Raw genomic sequence first — 17,169 nt, forward strand, 5'->3', positions numbered from 1 at the left:
GCCTTGCTGTTAGGACCAGCATGGAAATTAGAAGGGACAACAGGAGCTCAGAAGACGTGGGTAGAGCATGGGCCACAGAACAGATGTTTGGTGGACAACTCCTCCTGGAGCTGCTCACCACCACCCTCCCTTGCTTTTGAATATCTCCAGAGAAGAAGACTCCACAACCCCTCTGGGCAGCCTGTTCCAGGGCTCTGGCACCCTCAAAGAAGTTTCTCCTCATGTTGAGATGGAATTTCCTGTGTTCCAGTTTGTGCCCGTTGCTCCTTGTCCTGTTGCTGGGCACCACCGAAGAGTCTGGCCCCATCCTCTTGACACTCACCCTTTAGATATTGATAAGCGTTGATAAGATCTCCTCTCAGTCTTCTCTTCTCCAGGCAGAACCCACCCAGGTCTCTCAGAAAGAATAAAAGAATTAAATGTTATTCCAGTGTGAAGGTGCCTGAATTTCCCTGGTGCATACAGTAGTTCACCAACCAGTGCCATGTGTGTAAGAACTTAGCTGAAGGAAAGTGCTACCTGTGAGGGTGAAAGAGGTAGGATCATGATGTTGATGCGAGAAGGAGATGACGAGATAAGTAATAGGGGGTTAGTTAATGCAGCAGATTCACTGACAGCAAACCAGCTGTAGTATTTACAAGGCAGAATGGAAGCAATTGCTGCAACAGCCTAGTCGCTAGGAGCATGTGCATAAATAAAATTAGAGAACAATCTAAAATAATCAAGCAAGCTACAGACCTTGACTGTGAATTTTATTGACAGTGGCATAATACAGTTAACAAAATGACATAACAGGAGTACATAATGCATTTATTAGCCCTCGTAACTGAGGACAGACTTAGCAGTCCTCCTACATCAAGCGTAGTGCCTTTAAAGGCAGATAAAATAGGACTGCTGTGAATGAAACAGTAGCAGGAAGCTGAATCAGGCGTCAGGAAATAATGGCTTTCAGTTACGCACTATTACATGACAATCCAAAATTTTTTGTATGAAGAAAAAAAAAAAGACGAGCAAAATTAACTTACAAGTTATTAAATAGAAGCTGAGAAACTGATTTCAAATCGTCAGCGCCCTTTTAAGTGTATCAAAGATAATGCAATCACTTTATGCATGTGCATGTTCGGCTCACAGCAATGCAGGCTGTATTATTAAGTCTCTAAGAAGAGGCCAAAAATACCATTACTGGCTACGCTGCATTGTCATAAATGCTCCTCTTTAATAATGTAGGATCTTCTTCGGGTGAAAAATACTTTGCTCCATTCATGCTGGCAGAAAGACAGTTGATATTGCAGCAGGTTTCCAGAGACAATTGTTCATTCGTCCAGGGCATCCATTTATTTTACAGGTGAATGAAATAGCATTCATTTTTTTCACCAGCATTAAGAAGAATGGTAAAGGCCAACTGAAACTGGGCTGGTAAATGCTTGTGATAATATGCAAGCTGGATGCAAAAAGAGAGCAAGAACTTCCATATACCAACAAAACCACTTTTCTCAGTAGCTCTCATAATGGAGCAGACAGGATGATGCTTATTTCCATGTGAACAGTGGAAGGGAGTTGAGAAGAAATTTAAATTCCTGAACAGCACTGTAGGCACATACAATAACAATTATTCCCTTGAAGAGTAGCTGTGCAGAGTGCTGGGGTATTTTCATCCGGTGCTTTAGAACTCAGGGCAGGAATGCCAGTAAGCAGCCATCACAGTGACAAGTTTTGCTCTGCACCAAAGTAACCCAGCCCTGCCACCAGACAGCGCATATGGAAAGCTAATATCGCTCAATAAATTTTTTTAAGATTGTTTTGCAGAGAGGTGGCTACAACTGTGACACATCCTCATCGTCAGTGTACCTGCTATGGCACTAATTCCTTCTCAGTTAAATTTTCTAAGCAGAAAACTATTGTCTGTATTTCCTCTTTTATTATCAGTTTGCTAAGGGGGGGGTGTGTGTGCATCTGCATCTTTCTAATTTTATCCTGTAGGCATTGAAAATTGGAAGCAGAAATTAGCCATAATGTTTTTAAAAGTTTCAAAGTAGTATTGCAAGCAAACTTCTAATTCTAAGCTTCTTACTGATGCCAGTAATAACACTTCAAAATGCTCTAACTAAACTCAAAATATTAACATATACTTTCTTGCCATTATTTATTCTGTGGACTCGGACAATGAAAATGAAATTGTTTCACTTTCATTTTGAAGAATTTTCCATTTCTCACCTTTGTGGTGTCTGGGCTACATCGCAATGGTAGCTCCACCTTCTCCACGGGAAGTGCCTGTTAGGAATACAGATCTGTTTACTGTGAATTTTTGTCTGCTCTCAACTTGGCTCTTTCTTGCCATTACTGTTCTTAATTCTCTTCCGTTATTCCCTGTCAATCCTTTGACTGGTTTGATTTTCCTAAATTATTTATTTTCTGGGGTATTTTTACTGAAGTCAAGTACCGTAATACAGAGTGTGGCTCATGGATTCTTTGCTCTTCATATTTGAAGGTAGAATCTCTCTGTGTACTTTTTGGATTAAGCTATATGTTTGCATAATCAATTTCTAGCTAGGTTTGGAAGTGCTAGATACTTTCCCGTTCCCTCCCTCAACCTAATCAAGTCAGAGGAAGGATAAGAGAAAGGTCTTTCTTACTCAATGGTGGTTATTTACATGGTAAAATCTCTTTTCCATCAGTCTCAGTAGTTGTTGATGCCCCAGTCTCGGAACAGAGCCGTGTGTACCAGCAGTGCCTAGGACCTGAAACCGCTGTATTACATAAAGAAAAATATATGCAGAAACATATGTTATGTTCCTGTTTGTGCCTCATCCTGCAATGCTTGGGGAAACAGACGTCCTTTTCTGTAAGATGGTTGGCAAGATAGCGCTTGGAATGATGTGTATGCTTTCAGGATAAGTAAGAACTATGGTGGTACACTAGATCCAAGAGCGATCACCTGGCCGGTGGTAGCAGTGCGCTATGAAAGGCTACCCCATCCCCTCGCGCTGCCATGGCTGCCCTTGCCAGGGTGATGGGGCTGTGCCACTGCAGGCGGCAGAAACCAGAGGCAAAGAAACCCCTGAATTTGGGATTAGCTCCTGCAGCGCGGACAGCCTGCACCCCCCGCCCCGGGCCCTTGCCCCGGGCAGGACAGGCCTCACGTAGGGGTCAGTCCAGGCCCCTTGAGTGGAGACTCCCCTGAGGCAAGGTCGGTGCCCGTCACTGCCCGCTGCCACCCGCCTGGGGAGGGGGCTCGGGCCAGGGCACTGCCCGCGGAGCTGGCGGGGCGGCAGCCGGCCTTGCGAGCGAGGTCGGCCTTCCTGAGGGTCGGCCTCAATGTCAGAACGACGGCGCTTCGCCTCCCCCACCCCGTTGCTAGGGCGGTTGCTGCGGCGCCATGTCGGGGGAGCGCGGACGACCCGGAAGTGCTGCCTGAGGCGGGGTTTCCCTTCCTGTGCGGCGGGGCCGGACCCGGCCGGGTTAGGAGGCAGGAAATGGCGGCGGTGCTGCAGCAGCAGCTGCCGGGCCCTCCCGCTCCGCAGTGCCGGGCCCAGGCCGCCTAGAGCCGCCGCGCCAGCGCCGGGCCCGGGCCGCAGCCAACGCCGGGCCGGACTCCGAGCACTTTACATACATGAGGTAACGGGCGGGGCCGGGCGGCGGGAAGGGCGGGCGCCGCCGAGCCCTGGCGCCAGCGGGGGCCACGGCCGCCGCGGGCGGGGGAGGGGCCGGGCGGCGGGGGGAGCCCCTCCGCACCCCCGTACTGTCCGCCGCGGGCCGGGCTGGCGGCCCCTCCGGCGGAGGGGGCTGGGGGCTGCAGCGCGGCAGCGGGCTCCCCGCGGGAGCCGTGCCCGGGCGGGACGGGAGGGGCTCCCCCCCACCCCCGGGGGGGCCGCAGCGTTTGCCCAAAAGCAGTGTTTTCCCCGCGGAGCTGAGCTTTGACCTCCCGTGCTCGTTATTGTTTGCTCCTTGTGGAGCTGGCAGCCCTTTGCAGCCGCCGGTGTAGGCTGATCGGGCAAGGAGGGCTTTCTCGCTGCTGTGTTTTAAAGGCATTCCCAGGCTAAAGTGATGCAGCAGAATTGTTTTCCTTAAAGTGCTTGAAGCGATGAAGTAGAGGTTGGGCAGTAGCGAAGGATAGCTGGTGCTGGTTATGCTCCACTTGCCTCGCTGTCCCTAGGTAAACATATCATTTGATTACTTGGCAATCTGTGGTCTCCCTGTTTCCTCCTGACAAATCAGCATATGGAGCTCAGTGTGTATCTTAACCCCGCTCCAGTTTTATTTTTTGCTTTGTGCTGCATTACTGTTGACATGGAAACCAACACCGCTTTCTGTTCCAGAGAATTGGAAGCTAAAGCTACCAAAGAAGTCGAAAGAAAACTAAGCAGGTAAGACACTCATTTAAATTCACTCCTACAGTTCAGAACAAGAGTTGGCCTTGGGCTAGAAATCATTGTGGGCTTTATCTGGAGCTTTAATCTCATGTTAATTGTAAGGATAAAAAAAAAAAAAAAAAGCCCTGAATTTGAAAACGTGCTGCTCTATTGCATAGAGAAACCTTTGCAATTTTGGTTAATTCTATAGACTAAACACCTTTTTAGCATGGTTTCTTCTGCATAATAACAATATTAAGTTCTATAATAGAATTTTTTTAATAGAGTAGGTTTTTGGAGAGAAAAATAACTTTTGTGTCCTAAATTGTAGTACCTAACAGTAATTTAAAAATTAATGAAGGGTTTGTTGTTTTTTTTTCCTATGCAGTTCAGGCAAATATTGTTGGGAGGTGAGAAATGGTTTGTTTAAGCAAGAAAGTTGCTCAAATAAACTGTATATTGCCATGTAACTTTTAGGAGTTTGCCTCTTTTTCCATGAAGAGTTAAAGGCGTTGAATTTCCCATTAGCATGTAGTTTTTGAGAACTTTGTAGAATGGGCAGTTCCTTTTTAAAATTGCTTAGCTGAAGAGTTAAGACTTATTTGCATTAAGAATTCTGTGCCAATAATATACATCACTTTGTATTTTAAGAAATTTCCTTCAGCACCATTTATTTTTAGTACAACAACTTGCTTGCAAATATTCACCTCCTTCTGCTGTTTACATTCTTTGTTTTTGACTTTTGTCCTACTTTCTTTTTGTGTTCTCTTTCAATTAGACCTTAAAGGGACTTTTGCTAGCAAACTTCTAAGGGGACTTCTACTAGGGCCATATGAAATGTGCTGAAACCCTGAATATAACTGATAGAATATTAGTTTCTGGTACCTTGCATTTTTTCTTATTTACTGTGCCTAATCAGTCTCCAACTTCCAGATTGATTTATGATTACACTGTGAAAACCAATTGACTTTCCCCTGCTGTCAATGTGCATCTTCCTTTTTTTTGGTAATATGCTTAAGCATGAATAATTTTTCCCATTTTGTTGCTGAAATATATGGAATCTTTTAAGATACACTTAGCATATTGCTTGTATATATGATGTCAAGGTCATTGTTAAGTGGACTTTACTTGAGGAAAATGATTTTAAATTGCAACCTCTTTTAAGTAATCTGTCTATAAAAGGTACCAAAAAAATAATTAAATCGTTGGCATTCCGTGGAAAGCACTCGGTGCATACTTGACACCAGAAGCGATTTCAGAACTATATTATTTAGATGGACAGAGTGCTAAGTTCAGAACAATATTGTGGTGCAAGTCTTAGTAGATCTTCACGTTTTTATGACAGTAAGAGAGATCTCTTGTCACGCTGGCAGGCAGGGCAGGCAGCCACAAGAAGTGAAAGTAAACTATAGAACTGTCTAAACTCTGCTTCGTGGGGGGTGGGGACAGAACAAGGTTTATGGAGTAAATTCTGATACGGAATGGGTCTCTGTTTTCTGACACAGAGGTGTATGTTTTATTAATTTAAAAGATTCAGAACTGGTTTCAAGTTAACATTAATATACCAGTTGTTTTCAGAAACCTGTATTCTAACTGGTTTATGTTTAGTGAGGGAGTTTTCATCATGTGAGCCCATAGTCTGATAAAACTGTGGCGTGCCTACTCTGGATAGGCCTGATTAATTGTTTTACTGTTGTAGAACTCAACAGATAGCCCTCATTCTTTCTCTAATGTCATTATTTACAATCTTATTAAACTCACAGCAACCTAGTCAAATTGTAAAAGAGCAAATATCTTTTCCTGGGAAAGGCAAATAGACCTATGCTATAGTTTTTCTAAATCTAAAATTGCATAGTGTATATATAAACTGTGAACTCCATGGGACATTGGCATTGCTTCATGTATCTTCTTAAGTCACCTTTGGAGTTTATGCTTATAAATTAATAAGTAGCAAATATTTCTTTTTATCTTACTAGGAATATTGGCCTAGGCTGTGGGTTTGTGATAGGATAAGTATTGTAGCTTTTACTACAGCTTGCTTATCCAGTTGGAGTGATTACTGTTTTAAACTCAGGATTAGCAATTTGGCTTGTTTGGCCTTTTGGAAAAGAATCTTCATTTGGTCTGCACTCTAAAATGCATACGTGCCTCATCCTAGGCAAATATTCTGGGTCTCAAAAATAAGCATGGTGCATGATTTGTGACAGTAATTCAAATAAATCTATTGCACACTGTACTGTTGCATAATGTTATGAGTTAAATGTGACCTGTTCAGTCTACTGCTGAACAAGAACTGTCCTTCATTAACTGGAGAAATGTAAGAGTTAAAATTAGGAGCAGTAAAAATCACCCTTTATTTCATGTGATTTAAGAAGTAACTTTTTAATTCTGTTTGGTAAACAGGGCTTTCCTGCCTCATTTATGTGGAACTGAGAGAAGGTAAATATCCAAAATACGTTTATAATTTTTTTTTTTCCAAACACAGGAATCCGATTCTTCCTTCACAAGTATGCAAATTAGAGGGAAGATTTGCACACTGCTTTCATTCACCTGTGTTCTGCTCCGGAGAGTCCTTCTGTATTGGTTGTAGACTGTCCATATTCTGGGAATGCAAACGTTTTACCTAAAATCATGTATACATCTAGATTTCTTAGTGTTCTACTAAGTTACTACTGTATTTTTTTTTTATTTTTGTTTTTAGTCTTCTGTGTTAGAGTAACCACCGTATTTCCATGAGGCTTTCCTTATTTGCTGCAGTAAAAAAAAAAAAAGAAATGGCTCAATGATAGAGGCATAGAGAAGCAGTGAGAAATGTAGTCATTTCTGTTGATATTTAAGCACTTGATTTTCTGCTGGGTTTTTGGGGGGTGGGGGTTTTCTCCTGATAAACTTCTTATGGGATGACTTCTGCTGTCAAATGGGAAGAGTTTATTGCAGAGACAGCATTCTGCTCATACTTTTCAAGACCTTTGGAGGTACTTAGGCAAAATTATGCATTCCTTTCTCCTTGATACACCTGACCTGAAAATGTGTGTAATTGTCAGGTTGGTCCCAGCAAGGTAACTTGCATTTACCTTTTCTTTTTCTAGTCTTAGAGCAAATCCATTGTGCAGTGTAATTCTTCACTCTGTGTTAATAAAACTGAAGCACTCCATGGTGGGCGGGGGTCTTACGGTTTAGACGCCGGACTTGAAGAGTCATTTGGGTTTGTGTGTCTGTTACAGAGACCCTATATGACCAGTGTGATTATGCAGAAGCCTTTTAATCTATCTTGTTTCCCCGTTTGTTGAATGAAGATACGGATTGTTTATTGCTGCTACTGAAGTCTTGTGTATTTAGATGATAAACTTCTTGGGAAAGAGATTTGTCTTTTGTATGCTTGTGTAGCAGTGAGCGTCTTGGATGAAACTTCAGGGCCAAACAGTAACGCAAATATTATTCCAGAACTATAGCATATTGATAGAGCTTGTAGTTTGGAACATAGTTCTGTTGAGCCAGCTTCTGTGTTAGGAAGATGGGAAAGACGAGTGTATTCCAAGTAATTGGTAGCGGTAGACATGGTAGTTAGAATTCTATCACTTCGCTTTTAGGGTGATAATTTAAAGACTGAGGTATTTAAGAGCAAAAAAAGAAAATAGCTGACACACGTTTACTAATTAATTATTCATTGAAGTAATTGTTTCAGTTTTTAGCTTGGCAGCACCTCTTCCATACATTAATAGCTGGAAACGTAACATCTGTAAATAAGTGTTTTTGTTTTGTTATCGGTGCCTGAGGCTTTCTTTGCTGCTGTGTAAAATGCTGAGTGGGTTTAGTTGCCAGAGTGTTTCCATTTAAGGCACTGGTGGATTTGGGGATTTTTTTGTTAACTTCCAAATACTGGTTTCTGTGCCATAAGCTTGAAGAGTTCTCTTTTTGGTGTAGTACGATATTTTAAGGGAAGCATTGATAAAGGAATTGCAGGATCCATTTTTAACCAAAATACACATTTTATAGTTTATTCTTATATAATGATGCTTTAGTAGAAAAGCGAGCTATTGGTTTTTTATAGAAACTGAGAAATAATTCTTATTGGCAGTTGTATGTAATTGTATAATTTAAAAAAATGTGAAGATTAGGGAACTTGTAGGTCAGAATACAGAAAAATTATCAAACCTTAAAGTGTCAGAACATGTTAGGAAGTCTGTGTATGATATCAGACATAGGTTGAATACACAGTGTGTGCACACATACGTGTTTGCTGCCTTTGCAGATGTAAAAGATCTTTCAGTTCCAAATACTTAAATGTAATTACCTGGCAGTGTTCCACCTGTAGCATTGCAAGTTAATTTATAACTAGAAGAAAAGCAAATGGTGGGAAGGACTTATTTATTTATTTCCCCAAAAATATTTTTTTTATATTTGTCACTGGAAATTTTAGAGTGATTTCAACAGACAATGTGTATAATCACTTCCAATTCTTACTTTTATTTTTATTTTTGTAGTATTATGGGTAGAAGGTCCATAGTTATCTTTTTACCATCGGTTAGTAACACAGGGCCACTAAGAGGTTGGCTGGTTGTTTAACTGGTCTCCTTTGTCCAGCAGCAAAGTGCTTCCCCTGCGTGACCCCCTGCCTGCTGTTGGCTGTGGCCAGCCCGGTGCTTGGCCGCTCTGTGTGTTCAGCGTGTGGGGGCCGTAGCAGTGACATCAGAACCCCCCCCCAGTGCAGCCTGCAGCCTTTGAAGTGCTTCAAAGGACACCTAACATGCAATTCCTTTGGGAGAATCCCTTCACAGCCTCAAGGCTTCTGCAAACATTTGTTGGCGGTGGTGGCAATGCCTTTAAAAATGTGCTAGCACCATCTTGTGGGGCAGAGTGACTTTTTAATGTGCTTTCAAAGTGTTTTTTGGAGGTGCCTGCTCGGCTGGCAAACTCTGTGCGTGAGCATCTGTACCGGTGCTGGCATCTCTAGCAGTGTTTGTGAGAGGCAGTTCTGCTAGTGCTGGCTTGTAGAATCCAGAAACCCAACCAATGCGATTCTGTTGCATGGGAAGTTCTGTTCCAGTGAACGGCAGGTAACTGGTATTAATTGTGAATGGCAGCCTGGTTTATTTTGGTGTTGAAATTCGCTGTGTGCAAGTAATACACGCTTTCACTCAAAGATAAATACTGAGTTCAAATCATAATAACACATTGCGATGTCTTAGATCCTAATATGTGTCAAAATTCTTCTTGTAACCATAATTTCCTCAGTGAGGTAACTAGAATTATGGTTTTATTGTGGCATAACATGTTTCCTTTTTATATATCATAGCAGCAAAGATAGTGTGCTGCACAAACAGTAATTATTGCATTGACGGTATGTCTTCCAGGGAAAATATAGGTATACTCAATTCTGTTCTTCTGTAATGTAAGAATAGGGGTTAAATAGGTCTATTTCAGCCCAGATATTTTTATAATGCCAAGCTGGAGCTTTTGAAATTATAGGGTAATGGAATTTTTTTCAAGAATTAAAGTAGTAAGTAAAATATGATTCAGTGTAAACATTACCTGAAATGTTTACATTTTGAGCATTGCAGCTTTTTTCCAGTTTGCAAGCCAAAGAGCAAATCAAGCCCAACAAAAATAAAATTAGCATTGTCAGAACTTAAAACAAAGAAGTAGTAGTGAATGCTGTAAGAATGTAGCTGCTCTTCATTTAATGGCGAGTGATTGTGAAAGTAATGAAGACTTCGTGTCAAAATCACCCAGAATCACAAGGCACTTGCCAACGTGATACCTTGTCCTAGAAGATTTAAAAGTACTTTCCTTTTTTTTAATGGCTTAATTGAGTAAAGCGTTTTGGTAGTTTGTTGGGTTTTTTTCCCCTTATACAAACAAGAATTGTGCTGAGGTACATAGAATTGGAGAAAAAAATATTTCTAAAATAAATAATGGTAAATATTTATCTGACACTCAGGCTATATTAAATTATGCTGATAATAGCAGCTTCTACTTGTATGTTCTCAGGGCCATCAAATGTGCAGTCTCTCCTGAGATCAACATCCATTTTCATTTGGTCTCACTTGAAAATAAAGCACCTTTCAAGTTAAGCTATTTAAACTGAAGGCTTTTGCTCCAGTCTCAAATGTGAATTTCATATGGTGTGGATATTTTATTTTCAGTTAGCAGAAATGCAAACCTTATTTTTCAATTTAGATAAGACAATTTAACCTTGGGCAAGCTAATCCAATTATATAGGAGGAAAAAGAAATTCCCTGTACGTGTGTTTTAGTGAAAGTTGGATGGCTGATAAGGGAAATAATAGAAGTCTGTTTATATATTCATGTTATGAATCTGAGGTCTCAGTCATTGCTTGCCGTTTGGCGAGCTGACGGACCATGCTGCTACAAGCACTCTTGCCATACGAGGTCAATGTATTAAATCTACCCAGACGTAGGGAAAAGCCCAGCAAAAGAACGTGCTGTTTTTCTGGCTTTGTTACTATGAGACTGGGTTCCTGCTGTGTTTCTTGTTATGTGCCGTAAAGTAACAGTAAGCTGCTGATAGTTTGCACACAAAGAATAATATGAAGTGTTGAGTACTTAGCAGGAAGAGGTGGCTATTAAAGTCTAAGATGATAAATGGGAAATACTACGTAACACTTCTGTTTCTCGAGGAGTAGCATTAAAAACGTAGCTTGTTTGTTATATGTTCTAATGGGTGTTGGAATCTGATGCATAAATACTATCGTTTGCTGAGTGTTGAGAGGGCCATGTATTAATGTGTTAGAGAGAATAAAGGAAACTTGCACTTTCAGCTGTCAGAGATGGAAATTTGGGAGTTTTGCTTTAGACTGTGATGACTTAATAGGCAAATCTGAATTTGTATTTCAAGTTTGTGTTTATGTAAGAGGGTAGTGGTAATAGGGCTGCCTTCCTTGAAAGATTCAGTTTTCAGTGAAGAACATGGGCAGTGAGAGCTTTACTGTTGTTGTCATTTAATTGTACGATGGGTTAGTTTTGCTTTCCAGTTCCTGAGATTTAACATGATAATGTTAATCTAATACTCTTTTAAAAACAGGTTATGCACTCTAGGTGAGTAATTTTTTTTTTTTTCAGAAGTTGCCTAGGATCCTGATACTAATCATAGTTTTGGGGTTTTTTTAATGTGTTGTAAGATGGCTTTGTAATCTAAGATCTATTTTTCTTAAATACATGAAAATAGAATTATCAATGTCATAATTTTTGATTTTTATTGTTCCTGTATGGAAACAAAAAAATGATGTTGGAGGCGGAATATTCCAGAGACATTAGAATTTTAGTTGTTGGCATCTGTATTCTAAAAATAAAATAAAGTCTTGTTGCTTTAGTTGTAGCAGGATTGACAGGTTCCTTTTTTTTTTTTCTTTTTCTGTGAAAATAGCATTCTGCTTGCTCTTTAAAGTGCTATAGCTTTCTTCTAAAAGCTGAATGATTTTTCAGTTAATGTAGTTTTTGCACACGACACACTGAAATTTGTTATACAGAACTAGGAAGGTGCTAGTGGCTTTCTTAACTCTTAGAATTCTTCTCAGGTTATTGGAAATCCTTTGGGAAAGAGGGCGTTGTGGGAAGGTGACAGGAATTCCCTCTGCACAGCCTGCTTGTGGTGGTGCTTTTTCCTGGGGTGATCTTAGGAGAAGGTGGGCAGAGAACTGCTCAGAGGACGTGGGTGTTGAACTCGGGCTTTGGGGGGTGTCAGCCCAGCAGCACACGTGTGGGGTAGTTGTGCGTTATGCACAGAGGCAACGAGGCTGTGAGAGGAGAAGGGCTGTGGACATGACTTTTCCTGGCCATGGGAGGAAGATATGGTACTTGGCCTTATCTGTTGGATTAGATGTCTCTTATTCTCAGTGGTACCTCAGGAAACACTGTCTTCCTGAATAGCAAATCAGTGACTCTTCTTTGGATGGAAGTCAACTGGAAATGAAGGGTCTATTCTGTCAAAAATGGACTGTGATATATAGAAGTTATTTTTTCTACACGGATTTCAGACCTACACGCTTCTTGTATCAGTTACTGATTCAAATTACCTGTTAAAAATTGGACTGTTCCAAATTAACTCAAACTGAGGATCAGCGTTACCAACAACAGTTTGGTTTCAAATGCTCGGGATGCCAGTCAGTGATGGACAAAACCGACTTGTGTGTCACCTTTATAATGCACAGACGTCACTGTGAGTTACTCATTACCTCAGATTTGCAAAGTATCCAAGGGATTCCTTTGGATGAAACTGGCCAACTGTAGTTTTTTCCTGTAGTTACATGACTAACCTCTTAGTTGTCCGTGAAATAGTTTTTGAGACGTAATTGCAAATGCAAGATTGCTTTTTGCAGTATCAGTCCTAAATGAATCTTGGAACCAGATGATAAAACTATGATAAAGTGCAAAATAGTGAAGTTGTAATTGATGGTTTGTGATTTGTCTTGCAGTGCAACTGGAATACAGAGGGGTCTCAGAAATAACATTTTTAGATTTTTGGGCTTTTTTCCATATCTTAACACATCAGAAGCAATTCTTTTAAGAAAAAAAAAAAAACAAAACAAAACACCAAACTAATTCTTGCTCTCTGTTATTAGAAAATCTTAACAGACAGAATTTGGTCTGTGGAAACTTTTTAAAGTGGTGGTCTGTCGGGTGCGTTACTGTATATGTGTGGTGGAAAGAATACTGGTATTGTTTGGCTGGTCATTGTCAAAGCTGCTGCTGCTCTACCTCTGGTAAATACCTGCGGTGTCAGGCGGCTTTTGTTAACACATACAGCATGAGTTGATGGGGACTTGTAACATTCACCCTAAAAGTGGCAGAGGAGAAAAGGGATGCTGGATATGCAATAAATCAGTGTTATTCCAACAGAAGGGAGCACTGGGAAAATGTGCAAGTCGAGAATGAAATGGGATTTGCAGTGAGAACAAAGTAGGGATGAAAACTGATCTCTGTTTGCATTGGTAGCCGTGCAGATACACGTAGCCATGCTCCAAAGGTTTTCTGTTTACAGAGAGAAATCAGAAAAGATACTTGTAATTAAATAAAGAAATACTTGTTAGTTCTGTGAATATAAAATTTCCTCCCTCCAGACAAATTGATTTTTACCATCTAGATCGAATATAGCTGTTGTCTGGCAGTATTAATAGTAATTAAAGTACCTTTGAGAAAAATGCTTCAGTTACTCAAAATGCAATCTCATGATTGTCTTGTGTGCTAATGTTAATACTCTCAGGAGTTCCTGTACTCTATAATATTTTAAGTATTGCTGGCTTTTTTTCTTCCACAATGAATGTCATGTGAAAGTACTACCATATATCTTTTTGCTTTAAACTAATAATAGCCAAGTGGCCACAAGCTTTGACATTTGAATACAAGTATCGTTATTACGGCATTGTCCCTGTTGGGAGGGGAACCACTTTCAACATCTTGCCGAAGAATCTCACAACAGGAGAAAAGAACACTTTTGAAGTTTAAGGGTGGAACTCAAATGGGCTGCAATAGCGTGGTACTCGCATCTTCCAGAAGAATAGCAGTATTATGCAGAATGCAAAATACAATTAAGTCGCTGGCTACTGTAAAGAGAAGACCTGATGAGCTGCTTAGTATTACTTACATTGGCACCGCCTATAATGAGAGGCAGGTGCTGAAAGAGTGCTGTTTTGTCTAATTAAAAACTGAGAAAGTTATATGAATTTGCCACAGTGGAACTGGGCAACTGGGAACTGGAAGTCACGTGTGGGTTTCTAAAAAAAAAAATTAAAAAAAAAAAAAAGACCAAGATCTATGCCTCCATTCATTTTGAAAGGGGCTTGAGCCGTGTTAAAAGTTGAATTAACCAATTATTTATATATCTAAAGTAATGACAATTTTAATACTTGTTGGAATATCTTGTGTTTTACTGTATTCAATTGACATTGCTTCTAACACATTTGCAACTGGAGGTTTGTAGTTGTAGGTAGTTTGGGGTTAAAAACGAGCCCAGCGTTTCTAGGCAGAAGCAAATCACTCATTGACTGTCCAGTATTGACCCACAAAGTTTTGTATAACAAGATGTCTTCTGTTTGATAATGTATGTGCAGCCATGTGTCATTGAATGAGAGTAACTTTTTTAAAGGAGATTTTAATACATTCAAAGTAATTGTGTAATAAAATCTCTTCTCCTGTTCTGCCTTGCTTAGTATGTGAAAAGCATGGCAAAGATAAAAACAGAGCTTTTTATGTTCAAAGCTGAATTTTGGAGATAGACATTAGACAAGACCACTTGTCACAAACAGGGGTGTGAATTCCCTTCCATCAGTTGTTTCTCGGCTTTTTCTTTAGCAACAGTAAATAACCTACGAGACTCTAAAGTTTTACTGTCCAGAGCTCTCTGCAGCACCTTTGAGTCTGAGCACCTCTTGCTACCTTAGCTGCAGCTGATCGGATAGAAAGTATGCACAGATTTGGGAGAACACCAGTTACATATGAAACATTAATTTAAAAGAGAGGACATATACTAATCTCTGAAGGTTATTGAAAGAGTAAATTTCTTCCTTTCTTCCTTTACTTAGTCAAAATGTGTGGAGTTTGTTCCCACATCTTATCAAAGTATCACAGGAATTAGGACGTCTTCATAGGCTGTGGTTTGCCCAGTGAGAAGGTCGATGTGTGGTGGAACTAGTGTTAAGATTCAGGATATCAGAGGGATGCGTGTTGTAACCTAAATCTATGCTTCAGAAGGAGATCTGGAAAAACATTTTCAACCTATTTTTTAATCTTGTCCACCTGACTATATGGTCAGGGCTTGTGAGCTAAAAGCTTCCAAGCTTTTGAGCTCAGAAACATTCCTGACCCTGAAATGGCAAAGAGTCGTCTTGCAAGTAGGCTTTCTGGTACACAGAAATGCTTTATGCTCCCAATCTCAAACTTTGAAGTAACCGAATAATAGTAGGCTCCTTCTCCCTCTGTCTCACAGTCTTCTGACAAAAGCAAGCTGCCGCTGCTGTGTTATTTTTATATTCAGATTTATCGTTGCATTCTAACCTTCAGAATCCTTCTTTTTGTGAGCAATTGTTTTTGTTCTCATGTGTGAAACAACTGATCTTTGGTTGCACATTCCGTGTTGTCACGAGTTTTTTGCACAATTAGCCCAAATGCGGTTTTGTCTGCCTGTTGCCACAGTCTTTTCTGTCAGTTGTGTTCGTTCTCATTCTCATCTCTCCAAGCATGGACTTAAAGAAAAGTTTCTTTTTTTGTTATCATTAGATTTGTGTCAGAATTGGTTCCTACTGACCCTGATGACTTGCAAATGTGCTTGCGTGCCTGTAGTTCTTTCTGCTTTTTATGCTCTCCACGTTCTTTCTTTTGTCTTACTTTTGCTGAATTCTGTTTTTAAGAGAACGTAGTGTAATCTGGAAAGTGGTGTTGCTGCTAAGCCTTCTGTTTTAGCATGTAAAACTTGCCCTGCTCTGACCATGCTCTTGAGTTTGTGTTCCTGCTAGTTCATGCGTCCTTCATGTCATACAGATGCACAGCCAGTGGAATTAGCTCACTGTTCCGGCAGGAGAATGTATATATATCGGCTGTGTTTAAGACCAGGGAGGTGCTGCGGGACTGTCCAGGCACCGGTGTTGGTGGAAAAAGGTGTGCAGGGCTGGAGAGGAACCCGCTGTTGGCTTATCCTGGGTGTAGTCAAACTCTGTGCTGGGTCAGAGCCGACTGCGTGTGACAGAGGGGAAAAGTGGTGTTTGAGAGCTCAGTCATGCGAATTCACAATAGCAGGTAGAGATTAAATAACATCTGAATTTGCTCTGGCTTTTAAATCAAATTCATGTCTAAAGCTTCATTGTAAGTTTCAGGAAAAAAAGAAAATCTTCCATGTTCCTTGACACTGCATCTGCTCTTAAAGTTTTGTCACTTGTGATTTGCAGTGAAAGTACATAGTCCCTGTAGAAATATTATCCAATTAGAAGTAAAATTCCCCAGTTCCTTTTGTGTCACTGTGAAATAATTGTTCTAAAATGAATCTAAGTGTGTACAGATTGTATTTTGGGAGAGTTAATTACAAACTCTGTGGTTCAGGGATTTAGTGCAAGAAGAGGAAGAACAGTTGATGGAAGAAAGGAAAAAGAGAAAAGAAGACAAGAAGAAGAAGGAAGCTGCTCAAAAAAAGGTATGTTGAACATCAAAAAATAAACACCCGTGCTTATGGGTGACTTCTGCTTCATCACTAGTAAATACTGGTTTAGCTGCTGTTATTCAGAAGTGTTTTCTTTTTAATTTAATGTTTTAAGCTTTACATGTACTGTCAGTTAGTGGTAACTGACATATTGAACCTCTTAATTGGCTTTATTTATAGTTTCTTCAGAGATTAAATATTCTTCTGAGGTGACCATTCTTTTTCCTGATTGTCAGTTGAAGCAGTTTCAAGTTTGAAAACTTCTCATTGTTAGTCCATTTATTAGTATAATAATTTCTATTTGACATAGTATCTTCTTATCCTTTAGTATGGAAACACAGGTGTCTTAAGACAATTTGTATTAGGGAAGGTGGACAAAAATGAAAATATTGACAGCAAAGGTGTTTGGGGATGGAAACATCACAGAAATGCTTGTAAACACTTCAGAATTCCTATTTCCTGTCAAGTTATTAATCATGGCCATTGATTCTAAATACTGACCCTAAGCTTGAGAGAGGAGCTTGTAAATGTTATTTAAAAACGTGTCCATTTCAGGTTTATTTGCTACCTGGTGGTAGCAAAGTGAACCTGCTTAACAGTTTTTCTTTGATTCCATTGACTAATGCTAGATATTTATTACATGGTCAAAAAATCAATAGTCAGCTCTCCTTGT

At 40.2% G+C, this 17,169-nt stretch overlaps 1 protein-coding gene across 1 annotated transcript in view; it reads left to right on the forward strand.

Annotated features, from left to right (window-relative positions):
- Nucleotides 1-4,218: 4,218 nt before the first annotated feature.
- Nucleotides 4,219-17,169, forward strand: part of TNRC6A (trinucleotide repeat containing adaptor 6A) — a 53,245-nt gene continuing 40,294 nt past the window's right edge. The window contains exons 1-3 of the mRNA XM_074158781.1: nucleotides 4,219-4,364; nucleotides 6,753-6,788; nucleotides 16,400-16,490. Coding sequence (XP_074014882.1) covers nucleotides 4,219-4,364; nucleotides 6,753-6,788; nucleotides 16,400-16,490 — 273 coding nt within the window. The remainder of the gene's footprint in view (nucleotides 4,365-6,752; nucleotides 6,789-16,399; nucleotides 16,491-17,169) is intronic.

Source organism: Numenius arquata, chromosome 14 (assembly GCF_964106895.1).
Source record: "Numenius arquata chromosome 14, bNumArq3.hap1.1, whole genome shotgun sequence".
Classification (NCBI taxonomy): Eukaryota; Metazoa; Chordata; class Aves; order Charadriiformes; family Scolopacidae; genus Numenius; species Numenius arquata.